Raw genomic sequence first — 18,261 nt, 5'->3', positions numbered from 1 at the left:
TTTGAGGGTTAATGTTTGTGAGGGTACAGGTTTAGATATAATTATGTTGTAGGTAGAGAGAGGAAGGTGAGTGACATGCAAAGGTAGGAAGATGATCGCTAAGGGAGTTAGGTAAGGTTCCACTATCAGAAATGTGGTTGGGATGGGAAACTAATATGTAGTCCAGAATACTGCCTGAAGAGTTATCTTTGTTAGGTTTGGTAGGGGAGTTAATTGGTTGGGTGAAACTGAATCTGTTTATATTCTAGGTAGTAGTGGTTGAGTGAATAGAAGTCCAGTTAATGTTAACATTCACCTAGGAGTATTGTTTCATTCCTTAAGTTAGATGAAAATCAAGAGAGAATATCTTCAAGAATAGGGATGTTGTTTCCAGGTGGAATATATAGGGCAGCTATGCATATATTTTCATAGTTGTTAATTTTTAGGAGGGCCAGGGTTAGTTTGACTGTAGTGAATTGGGGTATAGGGTTGGTGTAGGGTGTCACTGTTAGAGAGGAAGAGAAATGTAGGGCTACTCCACCTCCTTTCTTTTGGGTTCTGTCATTTCTTATGATTCTGTAGTGGGGGGTGATTTTTGAGTCTTTCAAGTGTGGTTCAAGCCAGGTTTTGGAGATAGATAGAATGTCAGGGTGGTTATAGAAGAGCCAAGCATGAAAGTTGGGTAGTTTATTGCATAGTCTTTGGGCATTAATCGTATCAAAAAGGAGAAATTTATGGGGAGAGGGTGAAGGTGGTGAGTTTGAGTTAGTACACTGTTTGACCAGGGATCCAGGGTTGAGGTGTATGTCACTGGAGAGGAGGATAGAGATTAGTTCAAGGAGGAGGGAATGAAAGGTCTTTACATTCCTTGGAGTTGGAGTTCAAGGGATGGAAGTATGTGGGATATGGGTTGTGAGGGATGGGGACCTTATTTGAAATATCAGGAAGAAGCTTTCTGTAAAAGAGGAGAGTATCATTGTAGTGATAGAGGTGAGGAGAAATATAGCATGAGAAGAAGGATTATTTTTTGGGATACGTAATAGAGGTTGTGTGACGGGAGGGGGATAAGAGAAGTTCAGGAGGCTGGTAAGGTCGCGTAGATGGTAGAGGAAGAAAGGGAGAAGTATTATGAGTAATGGCTTTGCAGGTATGGTGTGCATAATTAGAAGACTGCGGTGCTCAGTGGGGGTATATGGTGTAATGAATAAAAGGATTTGGTACCGGGTAGATTGGATTGTGAAGTTAGTGTGTATGCTGTAGTAGGATGGGTGAGAGATTAGAAGTGAAGGGAGGGGAAAATAAGTATAGGTGGGTGGAAACTCCTCTGATAGGCTAATTCTAATGTGGGAGTGTATACATGGGTATGAATGTAGAGATAGCGAGGGCGGGTGGGATTTGGAGGCAGGTAGAGAAGCGGAGTGAGTCTGATGGGTGAACGGAGCAGGCAGGTCCGAGAAGGAGGAATGAGCAAGAGAAAACCCAACAAAACAATCGGTGAAACATTTACCATCAAGTACACAGAGCTATTGACAAACTCAGAGGTATGTTTAGTACCATACCTCTCAACCTCTTCATGCAAGAAATCTGGACAAAGCCCAACAAAATGGGGGGACAGAGGCCCAAAAATTGGGGCATATGTTAAATATTGCTATTATAAACTTGGAAAGTTGCTAGAGTAATGGTTTGTTTTAACATGCATTTTCTGAAGGATTTGAAGTCTGAAACTGAAATGTGTGTCATTATTTAGTGACTTCGGTCTTCAGATCATCCCAGTGATTTGTCAAACCAAAAATATGAGCCAAAAATGTGGACATTCTGCAAAAAGCTGGACAGTTGAGAGGCATGTTTAGTACTAAGTTTAAAGTTGGGCCTGAACTCTATGGGGTTATAGTTAATATGGCAAGGAAAATACAAATATCCCTGAGAGCTGCAGGGAGCAGGGAAATAGTATGCTGTAAGTTGTTATAACTGAGTGGGGGGTATACTGCCACCTAGTGGCTTACCTGTGTTAAAATATTTATATGTAATAACTATACAACTATAACTATGTTATATATATATATATATATATATATATATATATATATATATATATATATAGTTCATGTGGCTAACTTGAGGTTCTTAACATGGAAAACAGATTTGCTGGTTGCTCTGACCCCTGAAAGTATGTTTAAGTTACAAGTTCTTATTGTTGGTCACCCTTTGCTCATTTTCCACAGAGACAGAGTTTCTTTGAGAACTAATCCTTTTTTCATGCCTATATCTGATTTTACTTTAAGCCGCAGTATTCATCTCCCTTTGTTTTTCCTTGAACACAAAAATGAGGGAGGAAGGATACTTGATATCTTGCATTTCTGCAGATAACTCAAATACTATCTTGACAGAGACAAAATCTTTCAGAAATCCTATCAGTTGTTTTATGTATTGTGAAGGTAAGAAAAATGGGTAAACTACGTCAAAACAGAGTATTTCTAAGTGATCTTCTCAGACTATTGCCTTTTCTTGTTCCCACCACAACAAAAATATTCCAGGCAGGGTCATAGCACATTCCATTTAGGGCCTTAGTTTCATGGACACTAGAAATATTCTAGAAGCAGCAACTTGGTTTTCTGTACATACTTCTACAAAGCACAAGTTAAATTCCTTTTCCAGGTCTAGGTCAGACTTTGCTAGGACCATTCTGCTGAGGGTCTTGGACCTTTGCCCTTCCACCTCTCAGTTGTGTTAAGTTGCGGTGATCTACCTTATAGCTTAGGCGGCTGCAGCAGTGGTCAGTATGAAGAACATAATGCAGCTGTGTAAGTAAACTTCCCATAACAGTATATGTTCAAATAATCACTGCTCCCTCCTTCCTTCCACCTTGTTTTTGGGTGTATTTTTTGCCAGAGTGGCCCTAGCAATGTCTTTTATGGGCTCGGCTGTCCTCTTATATTTAGCATGAAAGCTCTGAAGGTCTTGGTGGCCAAATCTGTCTTTCAGTTAGATCAGCTCAAGCTGACAAATGATATGAGCATGCTGAAGCTTTGGATGCTGGCTGTCTGTTAGATCCTGTGCAGGATATGACCTATATAGCTTAGACTACTGCAGCAGTGATCATTTGAGCATGTACAGTTATGGAAAATTTTACTTACACAACTGTACTTTACTTTTGTTGCTTGCATTAATGCTATTATCTTTATGGCCTTTTTAGATGGGAGACCCTGTGTTATTAGTCACAGACTGGAGACGTTTGGTCTAGACACTTTTGAAGTTTCAAACTTTGTGTTGTGTCAGTTGAAATTTCAAGGATGCTATATGTGTTTTTGAGGATAGGAAACCTGAAGGTACAGGAGTATGTATATTGAATTCACAGTTACATTTACTGTACATAAGACCCACAAGTATAGTTTTAATATAGTGGAGTCAGTGTTCTTTGAAAATCCTAGAGCAAGTGCCTGAGGGAAGGTACTATGACACTATGATGAAAAAAAAAATGCATTGTGTCATGTAGTCCAATTTATGTTTTTGCTTTTAAAGCTACCATTTAATTAGAGGTGCAGTTTTCGTCTTACTATCCTTTCTGTAAAAGTGTGAGGTGTGTTAAGAGCTTTTAAAGCTGTTCATTGGTTTCTGAATGCTGTTCCTATGTGACAGCCATCTGTGAGGCAGCATGAGTTGTGTTAACAGATTTTAAAGCTCAAAAATGCTCTCTGTTGCAGCTCTGTGGTACTGCTATTTGTATGACAGAGCAGGGTCCACTTTTTTAGGAGGTTCATATGTATGAACCTGTCTATGATAAGGTTTTTTTTTAAAGGCTCCTCTTATCTCCACCCTTCCCATTTGTTCTGGATGGACATGAGCTGGACATTCCTGGACTTGACAAACCCTCGGCAGCTTTTTTATGCTCTGCTGTTGTGGCATTCTGAGGGGAATCTTGCCTCCACATAATAAATTTCCCTTGGCTTACATTGTGACTGCAGCTGGACAGCACAGACACAGCAGCTTTGGTCTCCACTTAATATGACACTCAGTGCTCCTGCTTGGTCACCCAGCTGGCAAACCAGGACACCGTTTCATCCCAGGATGAGCTTACTGGCCACTCACTACCATTCTTCACAGTTCTGTCTTATAGGCATCAAAGCCACTTATTGAACTTTGGTCTGTGAGCCGTGATCAAGGTTTCATCCTTCCACTGCCTGTAGCAAGTTCATTGCCTCTTTTTCAGTCTGTAATCAGAGTACTCTCTGTGTTATACATCAGTTATTTTCCTGTATGTAACAGTATATTTTGATAAGCTGTTGAATATAACAAGTAATTGTAAGTGTGCAATGCATGCATAGCTGACTGCATCCCATGTTGATTTGTATGCTGCATGGCCCAAACTGAGATGATCACTTTGCATTTTCTGTTAAATTTTATTTTGTATGAAGTGTACAAGAAAGACAGAAGGCAGAATGCAACTATACTCCTAAGAATGCAGTATTTATGCAGACTGTGAAGGAACATTGGCTGGCGTTATTTGCTAAGAGCTATCCCTCCCAGGAACAACATTAGTAGCAGTGGTAGGGCAGTGAAACTGATGATGCTGCCAAAGGATCACCGACATAATTACCCATGCCAGTTAAAAGGCCCATGAGAATACAGCATGGTAGACAAGGGGTCACAGGGGCATCTTCTAGGCAAGTGACAGAGTCAGATGCCATTCTCATCTCTCTTTCCATTTTTATGCTGTCATGAGTCATTCCTAATGTTAATTGTGATTTTGGTACAGTGGTACTTTGGTGACTGAATGACCTAGGTCTCCCAGGTTAATCATTATACCACATATATGCAGAATCTTTGGCCAATTCCTTTGTATCTGTCCTGTTTCCATTGTTTCCTTTTGCGGCAACTCAGAGCTACAAGCCCAGGTATGGTTTTATAAATATGCAGCTCACATTTTTGACCTTGTACTGCATATGACTGGTATGGGACTTGTTCACAGGAACCTGAGCTGACACATTAAGGGCTTGCTGTTATTTCTGATATTATTTCGTAGGACAGACTTTTTACGGGGATGCTAATGTATATTCCAGGACTCCATGGCTGATAGGCACACTAAGCCCATTTGTGATGATACTGCTGACAGACTGATGTGTGTAAATTAGATTATGGAAACGTGTCTAGCTAGGGACACAGAGTGAAAACAGCACATTCCACACAAGTCGTTGACACCAAGAATCTAACAGAAGTGCCGGAGATGCAGATGGCTTGGATTCACTATCCACTGTGTAAGACACATCTGCAATACCTGTATCCCAGCAACATGGTTCACTGTTACAGGAACTAGAAGAATGAGATGTCCGCACAGCATCAGGCATGGGATACTGCCCCTCCAGGTGTGAATTGTCAGCCCGCCCACAGAGGTCCATGGAGGTGAATGAGAAGATGGCCCTAATTTAATTCAGGTTCTGTAATCATCAGAGTGCTACTTTGTTAAAATTCCTGCAGTTGGCTCAATATTTTACTTGTCCCCCTTTATCTCCACTAGTGATCATCATGCTGGCATCTCACAAATTTTCCTTTGAGTAGGAAAGCTGTACATCAGATATGAAGAATAACCATGATGGTTTTCTATTTGACATTGCCTACTTTGGCATGGGGCAGTATTCCTGCATGTTACCAGTAGCACCACAACACCACCTTCACCTCCTTTGAGAAAATTCATAACAACATCTAGGATCCAAGAGGAAATTTCTGTAACCACTTTTTTCAGAAAAATAGCGACCACGTAGTAAAAACAGGAAATCATTTATTCTAGCGCCTCAGTGTTACCACCTTCAAGGAATAAAAAGCTACAAAAAACTCTACCCTTTATATTCTGTCATTAATTACACTTAATTAAACAATGACAAAATTATCTGATTAAAGCAAACATTTCCAATTCAATTCATTATTTAAATCTTTAGGAATCAGTGTCTTATATTTTAAAATATAAATACTTTCCTTGTATAGCAATTTCTGTTTTAATATAACTTCTTTAACATCTATACATTGTATCTGTTCTAAAACAGTGCCTTACAACAAACTGACATCATTATTATGAAACATTCTAAAATGTGAAGCAATCACTTTATCTTCCCTACAGTTTTTTATATCTCTCATATTCTCCATGAACCTAACACGAAATTCTGTCTTTGTTTCCCCTGTATAATGTAGGTAACAGGGACAACTCAAGGCATATATTATCCCTTTACTCTTACAAGAAAAAGTGCCCCCTAGGTTCAAATTTCACATTATTCATGGCTGTAAAATGTTCTCACAATATGTTCATAGGTTCATAGGTTCATACTAGGCCATCTGGAACTATACCCATTATTTTGCTGTGCCTCTGTTGAGCAGTGACACTGAGGTAATCCCTGGGGTATATCTGCGATCTCCCATCCATTGGTCAAGATTTCTCTTGAACAAGGCCAGCGAGGTGCTCTGCCTCACATATATTTATTCCACAGCATAGGGAGTCTTTGGGTGATGAATCTATCCCTCCAGCACGTCCTATTAATAGCCGTGTCGAACATATATTGCACTTGCCACATTTCAGAGTTCCTTTAACTGATGGTACCTGTGTTATTTCCATGGTAGGCATACTGAACATACCATGTACTACCATGTCTCTCAAATTTTTGCCCCTAGTTTATGAGAAAAAGGGTTTTCTTGGAAGAATATTTGCCAAAAATTTATCTTGCAACAAATACTTCCAATAATGTTTTATTAGTTCTACCATTTCTTTAGTTTTGACATTATAAACTGATACATAATATATTGGATCCACCAAACATTTGTTATCTACTCCATTTCTTTTCCCTGTTAAAATACCGTATTTCTCCCCCTCTCACTATTTATTCCTCTTATTTCATCCCATATTTTACTTTGGGCTTCTTGTATGTTACTTATATCGTAACCTCTAGCCAAAAACGATTTAATAGTTTGGTTCATCTCTTGTGTCAGCAGGTCCTTATCACTACATAATCTCGAGATTCGTAGTAATTCTCCGTAGGGTAAAGCTTTCAAAACATGGGGTGGATGACAACTGGTAGCATGAAGGTACTGACTACCATCAACACATTTTCTATGGATATTTGTCACAGTACTTCCATTTTCTTTTCCTTCTAACATAAGATCCAAATACATAACTTTGCTGCCCCTCTGTAGACCATCAAATGACAAACCAAATGGATTTTTATGTAGTTGTGTTATAAAATTTTCAACTTCATCCCAACCATCTTCACGTATAAATATCAAATCATCTATGTATCGAAAATAAAAATCGACATATTTCTTTATAAAATCCAACTTAAATAAAAAGGTAATTAAAAAAAAGATGTGAAAAGATTAGCATACATGCGGGCAAAAGCTGCCTCCATGGTTGTACCTTGTTTCTGCCTATAAATTACATTATTAAAATAAAAATAGTTGTTCTTCAGGCAAAAATCTACCATGTCTGCAATAAAATTTGAAAATGGACTATCCCCTAAAATATACTTAATGGCTTCTATTCCGTCCTTATGTTTAATACTTGTATATAAACTCTTAACATCAAGGACTAGCCATTACTTGTTCCTGTTCCAAACTATGGGAGAAATTTTCTTCAAAAAATCAAAATTGTCCTGTACATATACATACATAGGGCAACAATACTTTATGTAACACCAGACCAATATTATGTAAGAAATACTTGCAGGCTGAAATTATGGGTCTGCCGGGGGGATTCTCTAATCTTTTATGTACTGTGGGCAAGCAAAAGAAAATAGCTTTTTCACTGTTCATATTGAACAGTCTATCTTTTACATCTTTTTCAGTGAAATAACCTAACCTCACACTTCTATCCAATATTTTTTCATAATTAATCATTGCTTGCTCATATTCTTTCTTATCACATTTCTCATATACCTCGACATTACCTAGATGTTCCATATACATACTATAAGACTGTGATACATTCATAACCACTATCTTATTTCCTTTATCCGCTGGTTTTATTATCAAGTCTTTCCTATTTTGTAATTATTTCAATGCCTGCCATTCTCTTAGGGTCAGATTATAGCATACTTTGTGTTTATGTTTTAAAATATTACCACAAATGCCCTCCCCCTCAAAACCTATCATAGAGCTAAAATGTGATATGTGGGCATTATCAAAGGGGGAATATACTTACTTACAACAAGAATAGTGGACACATCAATTTTACAGTATGCATTTAAATTCTCCTCCTCATTCTCACTTTCATTAGTAAAAAACAATTCCCCCGCATCTTCACAGCAAGAAAAAAAACTGCCATCTGATTCACTATTAGGTAATGGCACATTATTATTACATACATCTAATTGCATTGCAAAATGATATCTCAAATATAATTTACATATAAATTTAAACTTTTCCTATTTTACTGCATGACCCCTCGGTATTACCTTGGGCACAAATTTCAGTCCAAGGTTCAAAACTGTCACTTGTTCCTGTGTTAAACTACAACTAGATAAGTTTAACACTACATTAGATTCAGTACATTCCTTAATGTCTGAAACTTTTATTGTAATAATGTCCGGTACCTTGGTCTTTTTTAAAATCCATTCTTTGTCCTCCATCTGTATTATTGCCATTGGTTCCGTAATTCTGATTCTGTTTCTCACCCTGCCAGTGCTGGTTCTGCTCTCCCTGGTCCCGAAATGTCCGCCGATGCTCCTCTGGATGTAGTGGCTGAGGTAAATCAGGAAACTCCTCACTTTCATCTGTGCCATAGTAGCTGGCTCCCTCTAAAGACGCAAATGAAGTTGAGGCGGTCTTTTTAAAACTTACATGCTGATGTCTCACTCCTTGGTTTCTAATTGGTCAGGGGCACAAAAGCATGCCCTGCTTCATAGCCATTGATGTCCCTTGTCATTTTCACTTTTTTATACTCAATAAGATCCGCTTCTAAAGAAAACAACTTCTTATTCACCTTTTCTAAGAAGTTTTTGATATTTTGTATATGTAAAGAGCTGCTTATAGTCTGTGAAAGTGAAGCTAATTCCTGCTTTAAGCTCTTATGCTTCACTTGATCTCTTTCCAAAAATATATGTAACCATACTACCACACATTTATGTGAGGCTTTCAGCCAACGTTCCCTAAACTGTTTTTCCACAGGGCAATTTAAATTACAAGATGTACTAGGATTTTTAATAAAACGCAGACCTCTAGGTGTAATATCGAGGTCTATATAGCGTTGCAGTCCCAGTATATTTAAATAAGTTCTTGTTTCTTTTTCCAATAATTTCTCAAACTTTTCACATAATTCCCTTTTTTCAGTGGGTATTGCATTTAACATATGCCCCACAGAAACAAAATGGTCAGTCACTCTCTTTGCCCTTTCATTTACAAATAATCGAATAATAAAAATCGAAAAGAGGACCAGTACCTTGACTCATTGGACGATTTTCCATAGTTTGTCCATCTGCATGTACAGAACTATTCAAGTGATGTTCCATAGTCCTTTGGGATCCCACTTGGGAACCCAATCCTTCAACTGCTCCTAATGTGGATAAAACATCCTCACGGAAAGGATGAGGAACATCCTCATTTGGATATGAAGACATAGTTAAAGCACCACAACACCACCTTCACCTCCTCTGAGAAAATTGAAAACAACAACTAGGATCCAAAAGGAAATTTCTGCAACTGTTTTTTCAGAAAAATAAGAGACCACGTAGCAAAAACAGGAAATTATTTATTATAGCGCTTCTGATTTACCACCTTCAAGGAATAAAAAGCTACAAAAAACTCTACCTTTTATGTTCTATCATTAATTACACTCAATCAATTAAACAATGAAAAAATTATCTCATTAAAGCAAACATTTCCAATTCAATTCATTATTTAAACCTTTAGGAATCAGTGTCTTATATTTTTAAATGTAAATACTTTCCTTGTATAGCAATTTTTGTTTTAATATTTGTTGTATGGCACTGTTTTAGAACAGATAGAATGTATAGATGTTAAAGAGGATATATTAAAACAAAAATTGCAATTAATGATAGAATATAAAAGGAAGAGTTTTTTGTAGCTTTTTATTCCTTGAAGGTGGTAACATCGAGGTGCTAGAATAAATAATTTCCTGTTTTACTATGTGGTCTCTATTTTTCTGAAAAAAGCGGTTGCAGAAATTTCCTTTTGGATCCTGGTTGTTGTTTTGAATGTTACCAATAGCAGCCTGTTTTAAAGGCTTACATGTTGAATAACGATAACATACACTTTAAGAACCATGTAACTGGTAGTTTGATAGTCTGAACTGCTTAAGTATGGTAAACCCATATCCTCATTTAGTTGCAGTCAAGAGCACAGCTCAGTGACATCTCTCAGTTGTTTTCTGATTTTAGAAACTTACCTTTATACATTTCTGATGCACAATGATTCACTTTTGGAAGTATCAGTTTCTTTCAGAACCACTTATGTTATTTAACTGCATCCACTATGCAAAATGTTATATTTTTCCAATAGTGACAGCTTGGAAATATAAACCTAAGGTAGTTTTAATATGTATTGATAAACACCGATAACTGAAAGATATGTGTGAATTTGTACACTAACTTTTCCTGTATCTTTTCTTGCTATAGAGGAAGTCAACCTTGGACTTATCTACTATGTTCTTCGAGAAGACAATGTTCTTGAAACCAAGGACACCTTCCAGTTCCTTGTGAAGGATAGCAAACCCAATATTGTCACTGACAATGTTTTCCATATCCAGTGGTCACTAATCAGCTTTGAGTACAGCAGGTAAAGTATATATGTGTGTGTGCACATATATGACATTTTTACTTCACTATATAACATGCACAAATCTTGAATAATTATATGAAGTGACTGTTAAAGAATTATTTAAAAACACCAGTAAACTAACATATACAATGTATATGAACAAATGTTACTTGTATATCTGGAGATAAAAATATGATGTTTCACATTATTCCCTAGATAGCATTTACACCAGAATGTATAAATAGTCCACACTTTAAAAAAAAGTTTAAAAATAGGAGGTTAGAATTTTTAGAATCAAATATTAAGAGAAACTAAAGTACATAACACACTGACTAAATATGATTTGGCTATGGAAACTGGCTTAAGCTACAAATCATTAGACATTTTTTTTAATCTCTAAAGTTGATTTAATGTCAGATAAAATTAAAAAGAAGATCCATCCATTATTATCTTTCTAAACTTTCTGAAAACAAATGGTGCGATAGGGAGATATGTATCCAAAATATGTAAATAAATAAGAACTACAAATTTTGTATCAAAGATGTTTGTTGGGGAATATTGTATTCATAAAGTAGCAGAAAGTATTCTAAGAAGCAATTCAACACAAGAATAGAGAAATATATTTTGCCAATAGAGATATCTGCAAGTAGAGGTACAGAAAATAAGGAAGAGGGGGATGGAATTTACTGGAGAAAATTGGCAGTGGAACCAAGGTACTGGGATCAAGTAACTAGAGAGGGAAAGTAACAGAGTTGGACGAGGCCAAGAAAATGTTTGATGGTAGATAAGAAATTCACCCCAGGAATCACTTCTGTGGCTCTGCTTGACAGGGGCACAGGAAAACAATTTTCTTGGGTGGCAAAAGCCAGGGTACCATTTGGCTAGGCTTATATAGGCCCTAGGGCCAATAGCCTAGTATCTACCTATGGATGGGGGGGGGTGTAGCCAAGATGGCGAGCACTTAACAGCACTGTTTTTTAGCTCTGCTTCATTTTAACATCTGTGACAGAACTTTTACAAAAAACTCCCCTCAAAAATAGAACATTTCAAAGCTTGATGGATTTATAGTTGAACATCTGCTGAAAGATTTACTAAAGAACAGTAAGCTCAAAACACTTTTTTTTTGCTTTTTCCTGTCAAGAAAATTAGAAAGAACTAATTGTATCAGAATGAGCCACTCTAAGCTCAGTGTATAGGACAGTACTATGAAAAAAAACATGCAGACTATACTAAGTAACATCAGTGAGATATCTGTAAATTTAGATAAATTAGAAAGCAAAATGGACATATTTTAAAGAGGAATGTAAAAACAAGTTGAAGTGCTGAGTGAATCTCTTAAAAAACAGTCATCACAAATCTGAAGTGTAGAAGAGCAATATCTGATTTTGATGGAAGATTACTTGAAAATGAAAATGACACTGAATTTCTTCAGAAACAAAACAACCTATTCTGGGGAAAAATACATGACTTAGAGAACAGATCTAGAATGATATACATCAGGAGTTATGAGATTCCTGAAAAAGAAGAGGGAAACCATATGATTTAGTTCCTTAATACGTGGCTGCCTAAAACTTTGAACCTGCCTGAAGATTGTTTTCCTTTGGCATTGAAAGGGCACATAGATTATGTTCTAACTCATCTTTAAAGAAAAAAAAAGAAAAAAAAAAACACCTTCACCAAGTTCAGTGATTCAGTGATCGTACGATTTTTCTCAAGTCAAGATAAGGCTTTAGTCTTAAAAGCTGTATTGACTAAATTATCCAGTTAAAATTAAAGAAAATAGTATAAGATTTAAAAATGACCATTCAATTTTAGTGATGTCAGACATAAAAGCTTAAAGAAAAATTATATTAAAGCACAAATCTTGTTTCCAGCAAAAATAAGGTATCACCTTCCAGAAGGAAAGAACATTTTAACACCTTGGAAGATGAAGTGGACTTTATACAGAAAAATAAAATCTTAGGGAAAAAAAAAAAACAGAAGAAATTAATCTGTCAACTTCTGTGAAATGAAATGCAACAAGAGATGGTTGGTTAATTTTATTTATTTTATTTTACATTTGTTAACCGGGGCAGTCCGGCTGGACAGAGGTCCATTTTCACTGGAAGCCCAGGGAGAAAAGCTCCACATACAATAAGATACAAACATAAATCATTGACTTGACATTAGAGGATATAAACTATTTTAGCTATACATTCATACTTTCACACAGTCATGATGGTTGACATTATTAGCTAGTCTGTACGTTTTCTGTGGAGTCTTGGTTGAGTAACTTCCCATAGTAGTAATACAGAGTGTGTTCTTGACATAAGAATAGCTGAAGTTTAAGTCTAGATATATGCATTCATTGTATATTTCATTCATCATTGTTGGCAATATTGGTTAGTAGCACAGCTGGAGGTTGGAAACTGCAAGAGTGAGGGAAGAGAGGAGAGGAAAGAGAGCAAGAGTTAGAGGGAGGAGTGAAAGATTTAGTTAGCTGTTCAATCGGCATTAGACTGACCTTAGGATTGGGCAGGAAGAAGAAGCTGACACCAGTACAGTGAGTCTATCAACCAGGGGAGAAACATGGGCATACCAGTTTCCTAGATAATGGGTTTTGAGGAGTTTTTTAAATTGGAGGGGGGGTGTGGTTGAAGTTAATTGACATGGGAGTGAATTCCAGATATTGGCAATGGAACAGGCAAAGAGAGATTTACCAGCTGGATTTTGATTATTGCATCTTAAGGTACGAGTGGAAGTGTAGGGATGAATTAATTGCTGGAGTGCTGGGATGTTTTCTGGGAGGTAATAGATTTTGTGTGATATTGAGAGTTGGTTGAGTAAGAGTAGTTGTGGTAACCCAAGCCAGTTGAGTTGCCTGAGGGCAGGGCAGTGATGTGATCTATAGGATGCATCAGTGGCAAATTTTGCAGTTGTTATAACAGGATTCCATTTTGCTTAGTTCGCTGTGACATAACTTAGTAAGTACTGGGGAGGCATAAAGCAGGATAGATAGGAGGTGTGTCCTTGCAATAGTGGCTTTGGTATGTTTGGTGAGGAACTGTTTGTTCCTATAAAGGAAACCCAGCTTTTTGTTGACTTTTTTATTGTTTGGGCTATGTGTATGTCAAATTTCAGGTTGCTGTCAGTTTCTCCTCCTAGGTGGGTGGTTGGGCTAATTATGTTTTCCTTTGATAAAGGAATAACATTTCTTTAATTTCGTTAATAAAAGACAAACCATTAAAAACTGAAGGACAAATGAAAATTAGTGTACTTCATGGTTATGAATTCTTATTAATTTAAAGTAGTGCTTCTTTCTTTCCCTACTTCAGATGGTTACTAGTTCCCTTTTTACAATGGCAGAGTTTGATTATTTTAGCTATAAATGAAATTAAAGCCAGTTATTTTCATTTAGACTTTAAAAAGTAAAAATGTTCATTTTATTAAAAGTTAATTATTATGGTGAAACTTATGTTAGAAAAACTTATGTTCTGATGTCTTGAGTAATATACTAGTAAATATAATACAAGCTGCAACAAATGACTCTAAAGACGCATGTTAAGTTACATTATGGGTTCTTAAAATGGTCCAGTAGTTTGCTACTGATAGTATTTTTAACATGCAGTAGCGCTAAGGAAAGACATGCTATGTTATAAATAAAGTATAAAAATAAAGCTTTTTACATATATAAAGGTTACTTTTGGAATGATAGCAAATAATTGAGTAACATTCACACTTTTACAAGTTAAACCCAGATGACACATAAATGTCATTCTTTTAACGTAAGTTTATGTGCTATGTCTCCTTTAAAAAATGACAGTCTTCTTTATATTAAACATCTCAAACAAATATTGCTTACTGAATCATTAAATGTTATTTCTTTAAGCACAATAGCTTTTTAGTGGTTACCATACTTTGACATGCTTTCTGTTATTTTTTAGTGGTTTGGAAAAGTTTGAGGGATTGATGTATAATGTTGATGCGGCTTGGATTTACTCGTGAACATTTTTGTGTGAATTGTAGCTGATAAATTGCTCATTTGCAAACCATTGTCATGAGGACCAGCTTTTGAAGCAGCTTAATTAGAGTCATGAGCACTTTTGTGATGCTGTGGGAGTTCTGAAAATTCTAAGGACTGTCCAGACTGTTTCTTTCTGTCTAAAAGTAAATAATCATAATAGTTTGAATCGTATGTGAATATGTCAATGAATACAAGTTAGATAACAAGTAAAAGACAGTCATCTGCATTCTAAACCCCTTAAATAGGTCTGAATGCTTGCAGTATAACAAAGGGATAGCTTATATAGTTGCCTAGAGAATGACACTTCTGATAAAAAATTTAGGATTGTGTTTTTTGTTGTCACTTTTTAATGATAACAAAATGTAATATCTCATAGCAATTTATTATGGAAAGTTTGAATCTTAAAAGGGAAACATTTTCAGATGTTTGTTTAGGTACCATTAGACGTAACATTTAAGGAAAAAATAGGGCTGGTTCTAACAGTAGTACTAGATTATATATTAATATATAAGGGTAAATATAAATATTCTATTATATGATACTCTACACCAATAACTAAAGTATAAAACATAATAATATATTAATAGTACAAGACATAATATAAAAACAGAAATAGAAAGAGCTCACACTAAGTAAACGTATATAGTTAAAAATATAAATTTGTCTACAAGAATAGGAGGTTGCTTAGTGGTTAAGGTGTTCACCTTATAGGCACAAGGGGCAGGGTTTGATTTTCACATGGGGTAATTAAGTGGGCTTGGATTGGCCCACAAGGACAGTTAGCCTGGTACTAATCTATGAACAACTTTACACATAGTAAGTAAAAGAAAAAATATAAAATCATCTGATCTATTAATTAATAAGTATGAAAATAACTGACTTCCTCCCTATAGTAGACCTGGGAGATAATGTGAGGCACAGGGAACAATCATTGTAGAGATGTTCAGTTTGGTCAACTTGTAATAAAGATTCTGAACACCTGTTTAACTTTTATTATTCATAATAACTCACTGATGGGCTTTTTATAAGATGATCTACACTAAAAATGTGAGATACAGTAACATGAATCCGAAGCATGAACTAAGCATTGCTAGTCTAATGAAGAGTTTTGAGAGATAGTTTGTCTTTTTAACAAACTAGGAATCTGAATGTTTTAAGATTATATCATTAGGTATTTATTTGTTTCAAATTGTTGTCCATAGCTGAAGATTTCATATTGTTATATACAAAATTTATAATACATTTGTGTACATGTGATTTCGTTATACCTGTATTTTTTCTATTTTGTATAAATGTCTGATTTTAAATGCATATTTATTTATTTCCAGTTTGATTACCGGGAAGGTCCACTGGGCCCTGGGGACCCATTTTCAGTGGAGGCACGGGGAGAAAAGCTCCAAAAATACAAATACAAATTACAAATTACAAATTACAAAATATGAAAAAATATAAGTGATACATTGAGGTGACCAGTTTGTACAATAGGAACATTCATTATTACAAAATAGTCAAATACAACTTCACTAAGGTTATTCTAAAAAGGTTATACAATTATAAAGCTGTCCTTATAGACTAATTTGAGGAAAATGCATTATATAAGCACATAAGCACATTCTAAAAAGGCTATACATTTATAAAGCTATTCTTATAGAGTAATTTGAGAAAATACATTATATAAGCACATAGAGAAGAGAGTTAAGAAAATCTATTTACAGTATTTACACAAGGGGGTTCAAAGATAAATAATTGTAGGACATTTTGAGGGCAAGGGTACATTAATACCAGTGGATTTAGTAGTCAGTAAAGAGGGGGAATCTGTTCAAGTGCTTGCAATTACATAAAACTCAAATAGTATTTCTACGGGAAACACATTTATTTAATGAAGATGTAAATATATTTTCATTAAATAACTATTTGGTTTTAGCAGGTTCTGGCTTTTGAGTTGAGAAGAGGCAACCACATTTTATGGAAGAACTCACCAGTAATGCCTAAAGTAAAAGATACCTATGTTGATAAAATGGTATGTTAAGTATTGTTATAACTGAGTGGAACAGAAAACTATAAATGTTGGTGAACTCTTATTGGATTGCAAGGGTTAGAGAGAAAGATGTAAAAAATTACTTGAATACTATAGCGTAGTACATGAAAGGTGAAGTCATAACGGCTGGTGATTTAAATTTTATCAAAGATTCTACTGCAGATAGAAAGCTAAGAATCACATTTTCAGCCAAATATTTAACAAATTTTGTGAATCAAATTAATTTAAAAGATATATATGAGCTAAGGAAAGCAAACTCACTTCAGTTTACCCAATAATCCTATAGATATGGAACACAAATATCAGTACAATTGTTGTCTCAAATTTATCACATATCAGAGAGGTTTCAATAGTTTTATGTTCATTATCAGACCATAATGCTATAATCTTTAATATTATTTTAAATGCTGACAGTTTAATACATCACAGGAGATTACCGGCATACATTATTAATGTATTAAAGTAAAAGAATTCAAGGATTGATATGTTAGAGAGAGAGAGAAAATTTCCAAAAAATAAACACGAATGGTGAAATATCTGACATTGTCCTGTGGGATTCACTAAAGACTTACTTAAACAGAGCATTATAAGCTGGTGTGTTAATAAAACAAGAGAATGGGACAATGAATTGAATGCTCACACTAAAGTTAAATCTAAAACCAAATGACGCTATGAGACTGAACTTAAAGACCTAAATACAAAATATGTTTAAATTCTAAGTTATAAAGTTTCAATGAAAGTGGAAAACCTTAAACGTCATGGATATTCAGTAAACCATTTAAGCATGCATAAACTTGCTCTTGGATCAAAGAAAATGAGTAAACTAAAACATATCAGAGAAATTATAACTTCTTCTTCTTCTTTCGGCTGCTCCCATCAGGGGTCGCCACAGCAGATCAACTGTTTCCATGTATTCTTGTCCTCAGCATCTTGCTCTGTAATACCTACCACATGTCCTCTCTCGCCACATCCATAAACCTTATCTTAGGCCTTCCTCTTTTCCTGTTACCTGGCAGCTTCATCCTTAGCATCTTTTTCCCAATATACTCTGCATCCCTCCTCAGCACATGTCCAAACCAACATAATCTTGTCTCTCTGGCTTTGTCTCCAAACCTTCCAATCTGGGCTGACCCTCTAATATACTTATTCCTAATCCTGTCCATCCTCGTCACACCAAGTGCAAATCTTAACATCTTCAGCTCTGCCACGTCAAGCTCTGACTCCTGCCTTTTTGTGAATGCCACTGTCTCCAACCCATATAACATAGCTGGTCTCACTACCCTCTTGTAGGCCTTTCCTTTCACTCTTAGTGGTACTCGTCTGTCACAAATCACTCCTGACACTCTTCTCCACCCACTCCATCCTGCCTGTACTGTCTTCTTCACCTCTCTTCCACACTCACCATTACTCTGAATTGTTGATCGCAAGTATTTAAACTCATCCACCTTCCCCACCTCTACTCCCTGCATCCTCACCATTCCTCTATCCTCCC

The 18,261-nt window shown here is 35.9% G+C and overlaps 1 protein-coding gene across 1 annotated transcript in view; it reads left to right on the top strand.

Annotated features, from left to right (window-relative positions):
• The window catches only part of LOC122792799 (extracellular matrix organizing protein FRAS1-like), a 4,352,848-nt gene that overhangs the window by 3,243,769 nt on the left and 1,090,818 nt on the right, over window positions 1-18,261 (top strand). The window contains exon 51 of the mRNA XM_044060368.1: window positions 10,587-10,746. Within this exon, the coding sequence (XP_043916303.1) occupies window positions 10,587-10,746 (160 nt within the window). The remainder of the gene's footprint in view (window positions 1-10,586; window positions 10,747-18,261) is intronic.

This window comes from Protopterus annectens, chromosome 2.part0, assembly GCF_019279795.1.
Source record: "Protopterus annectens isolate FY-2018-M chromosome 2.part0, PAN1.0, whole genome shotgun sequence".
NCBI lineage: Eukaryota > Metazoa > Chordata > Ceratodontiformes > Protopteridae > Protopterus > Protopterus annectens.
The sequence above is the reverse complement of the archived record's forward strand: the minus strand, read 5'-3'. Positions and strand labels throughout refer to the sequence as shown.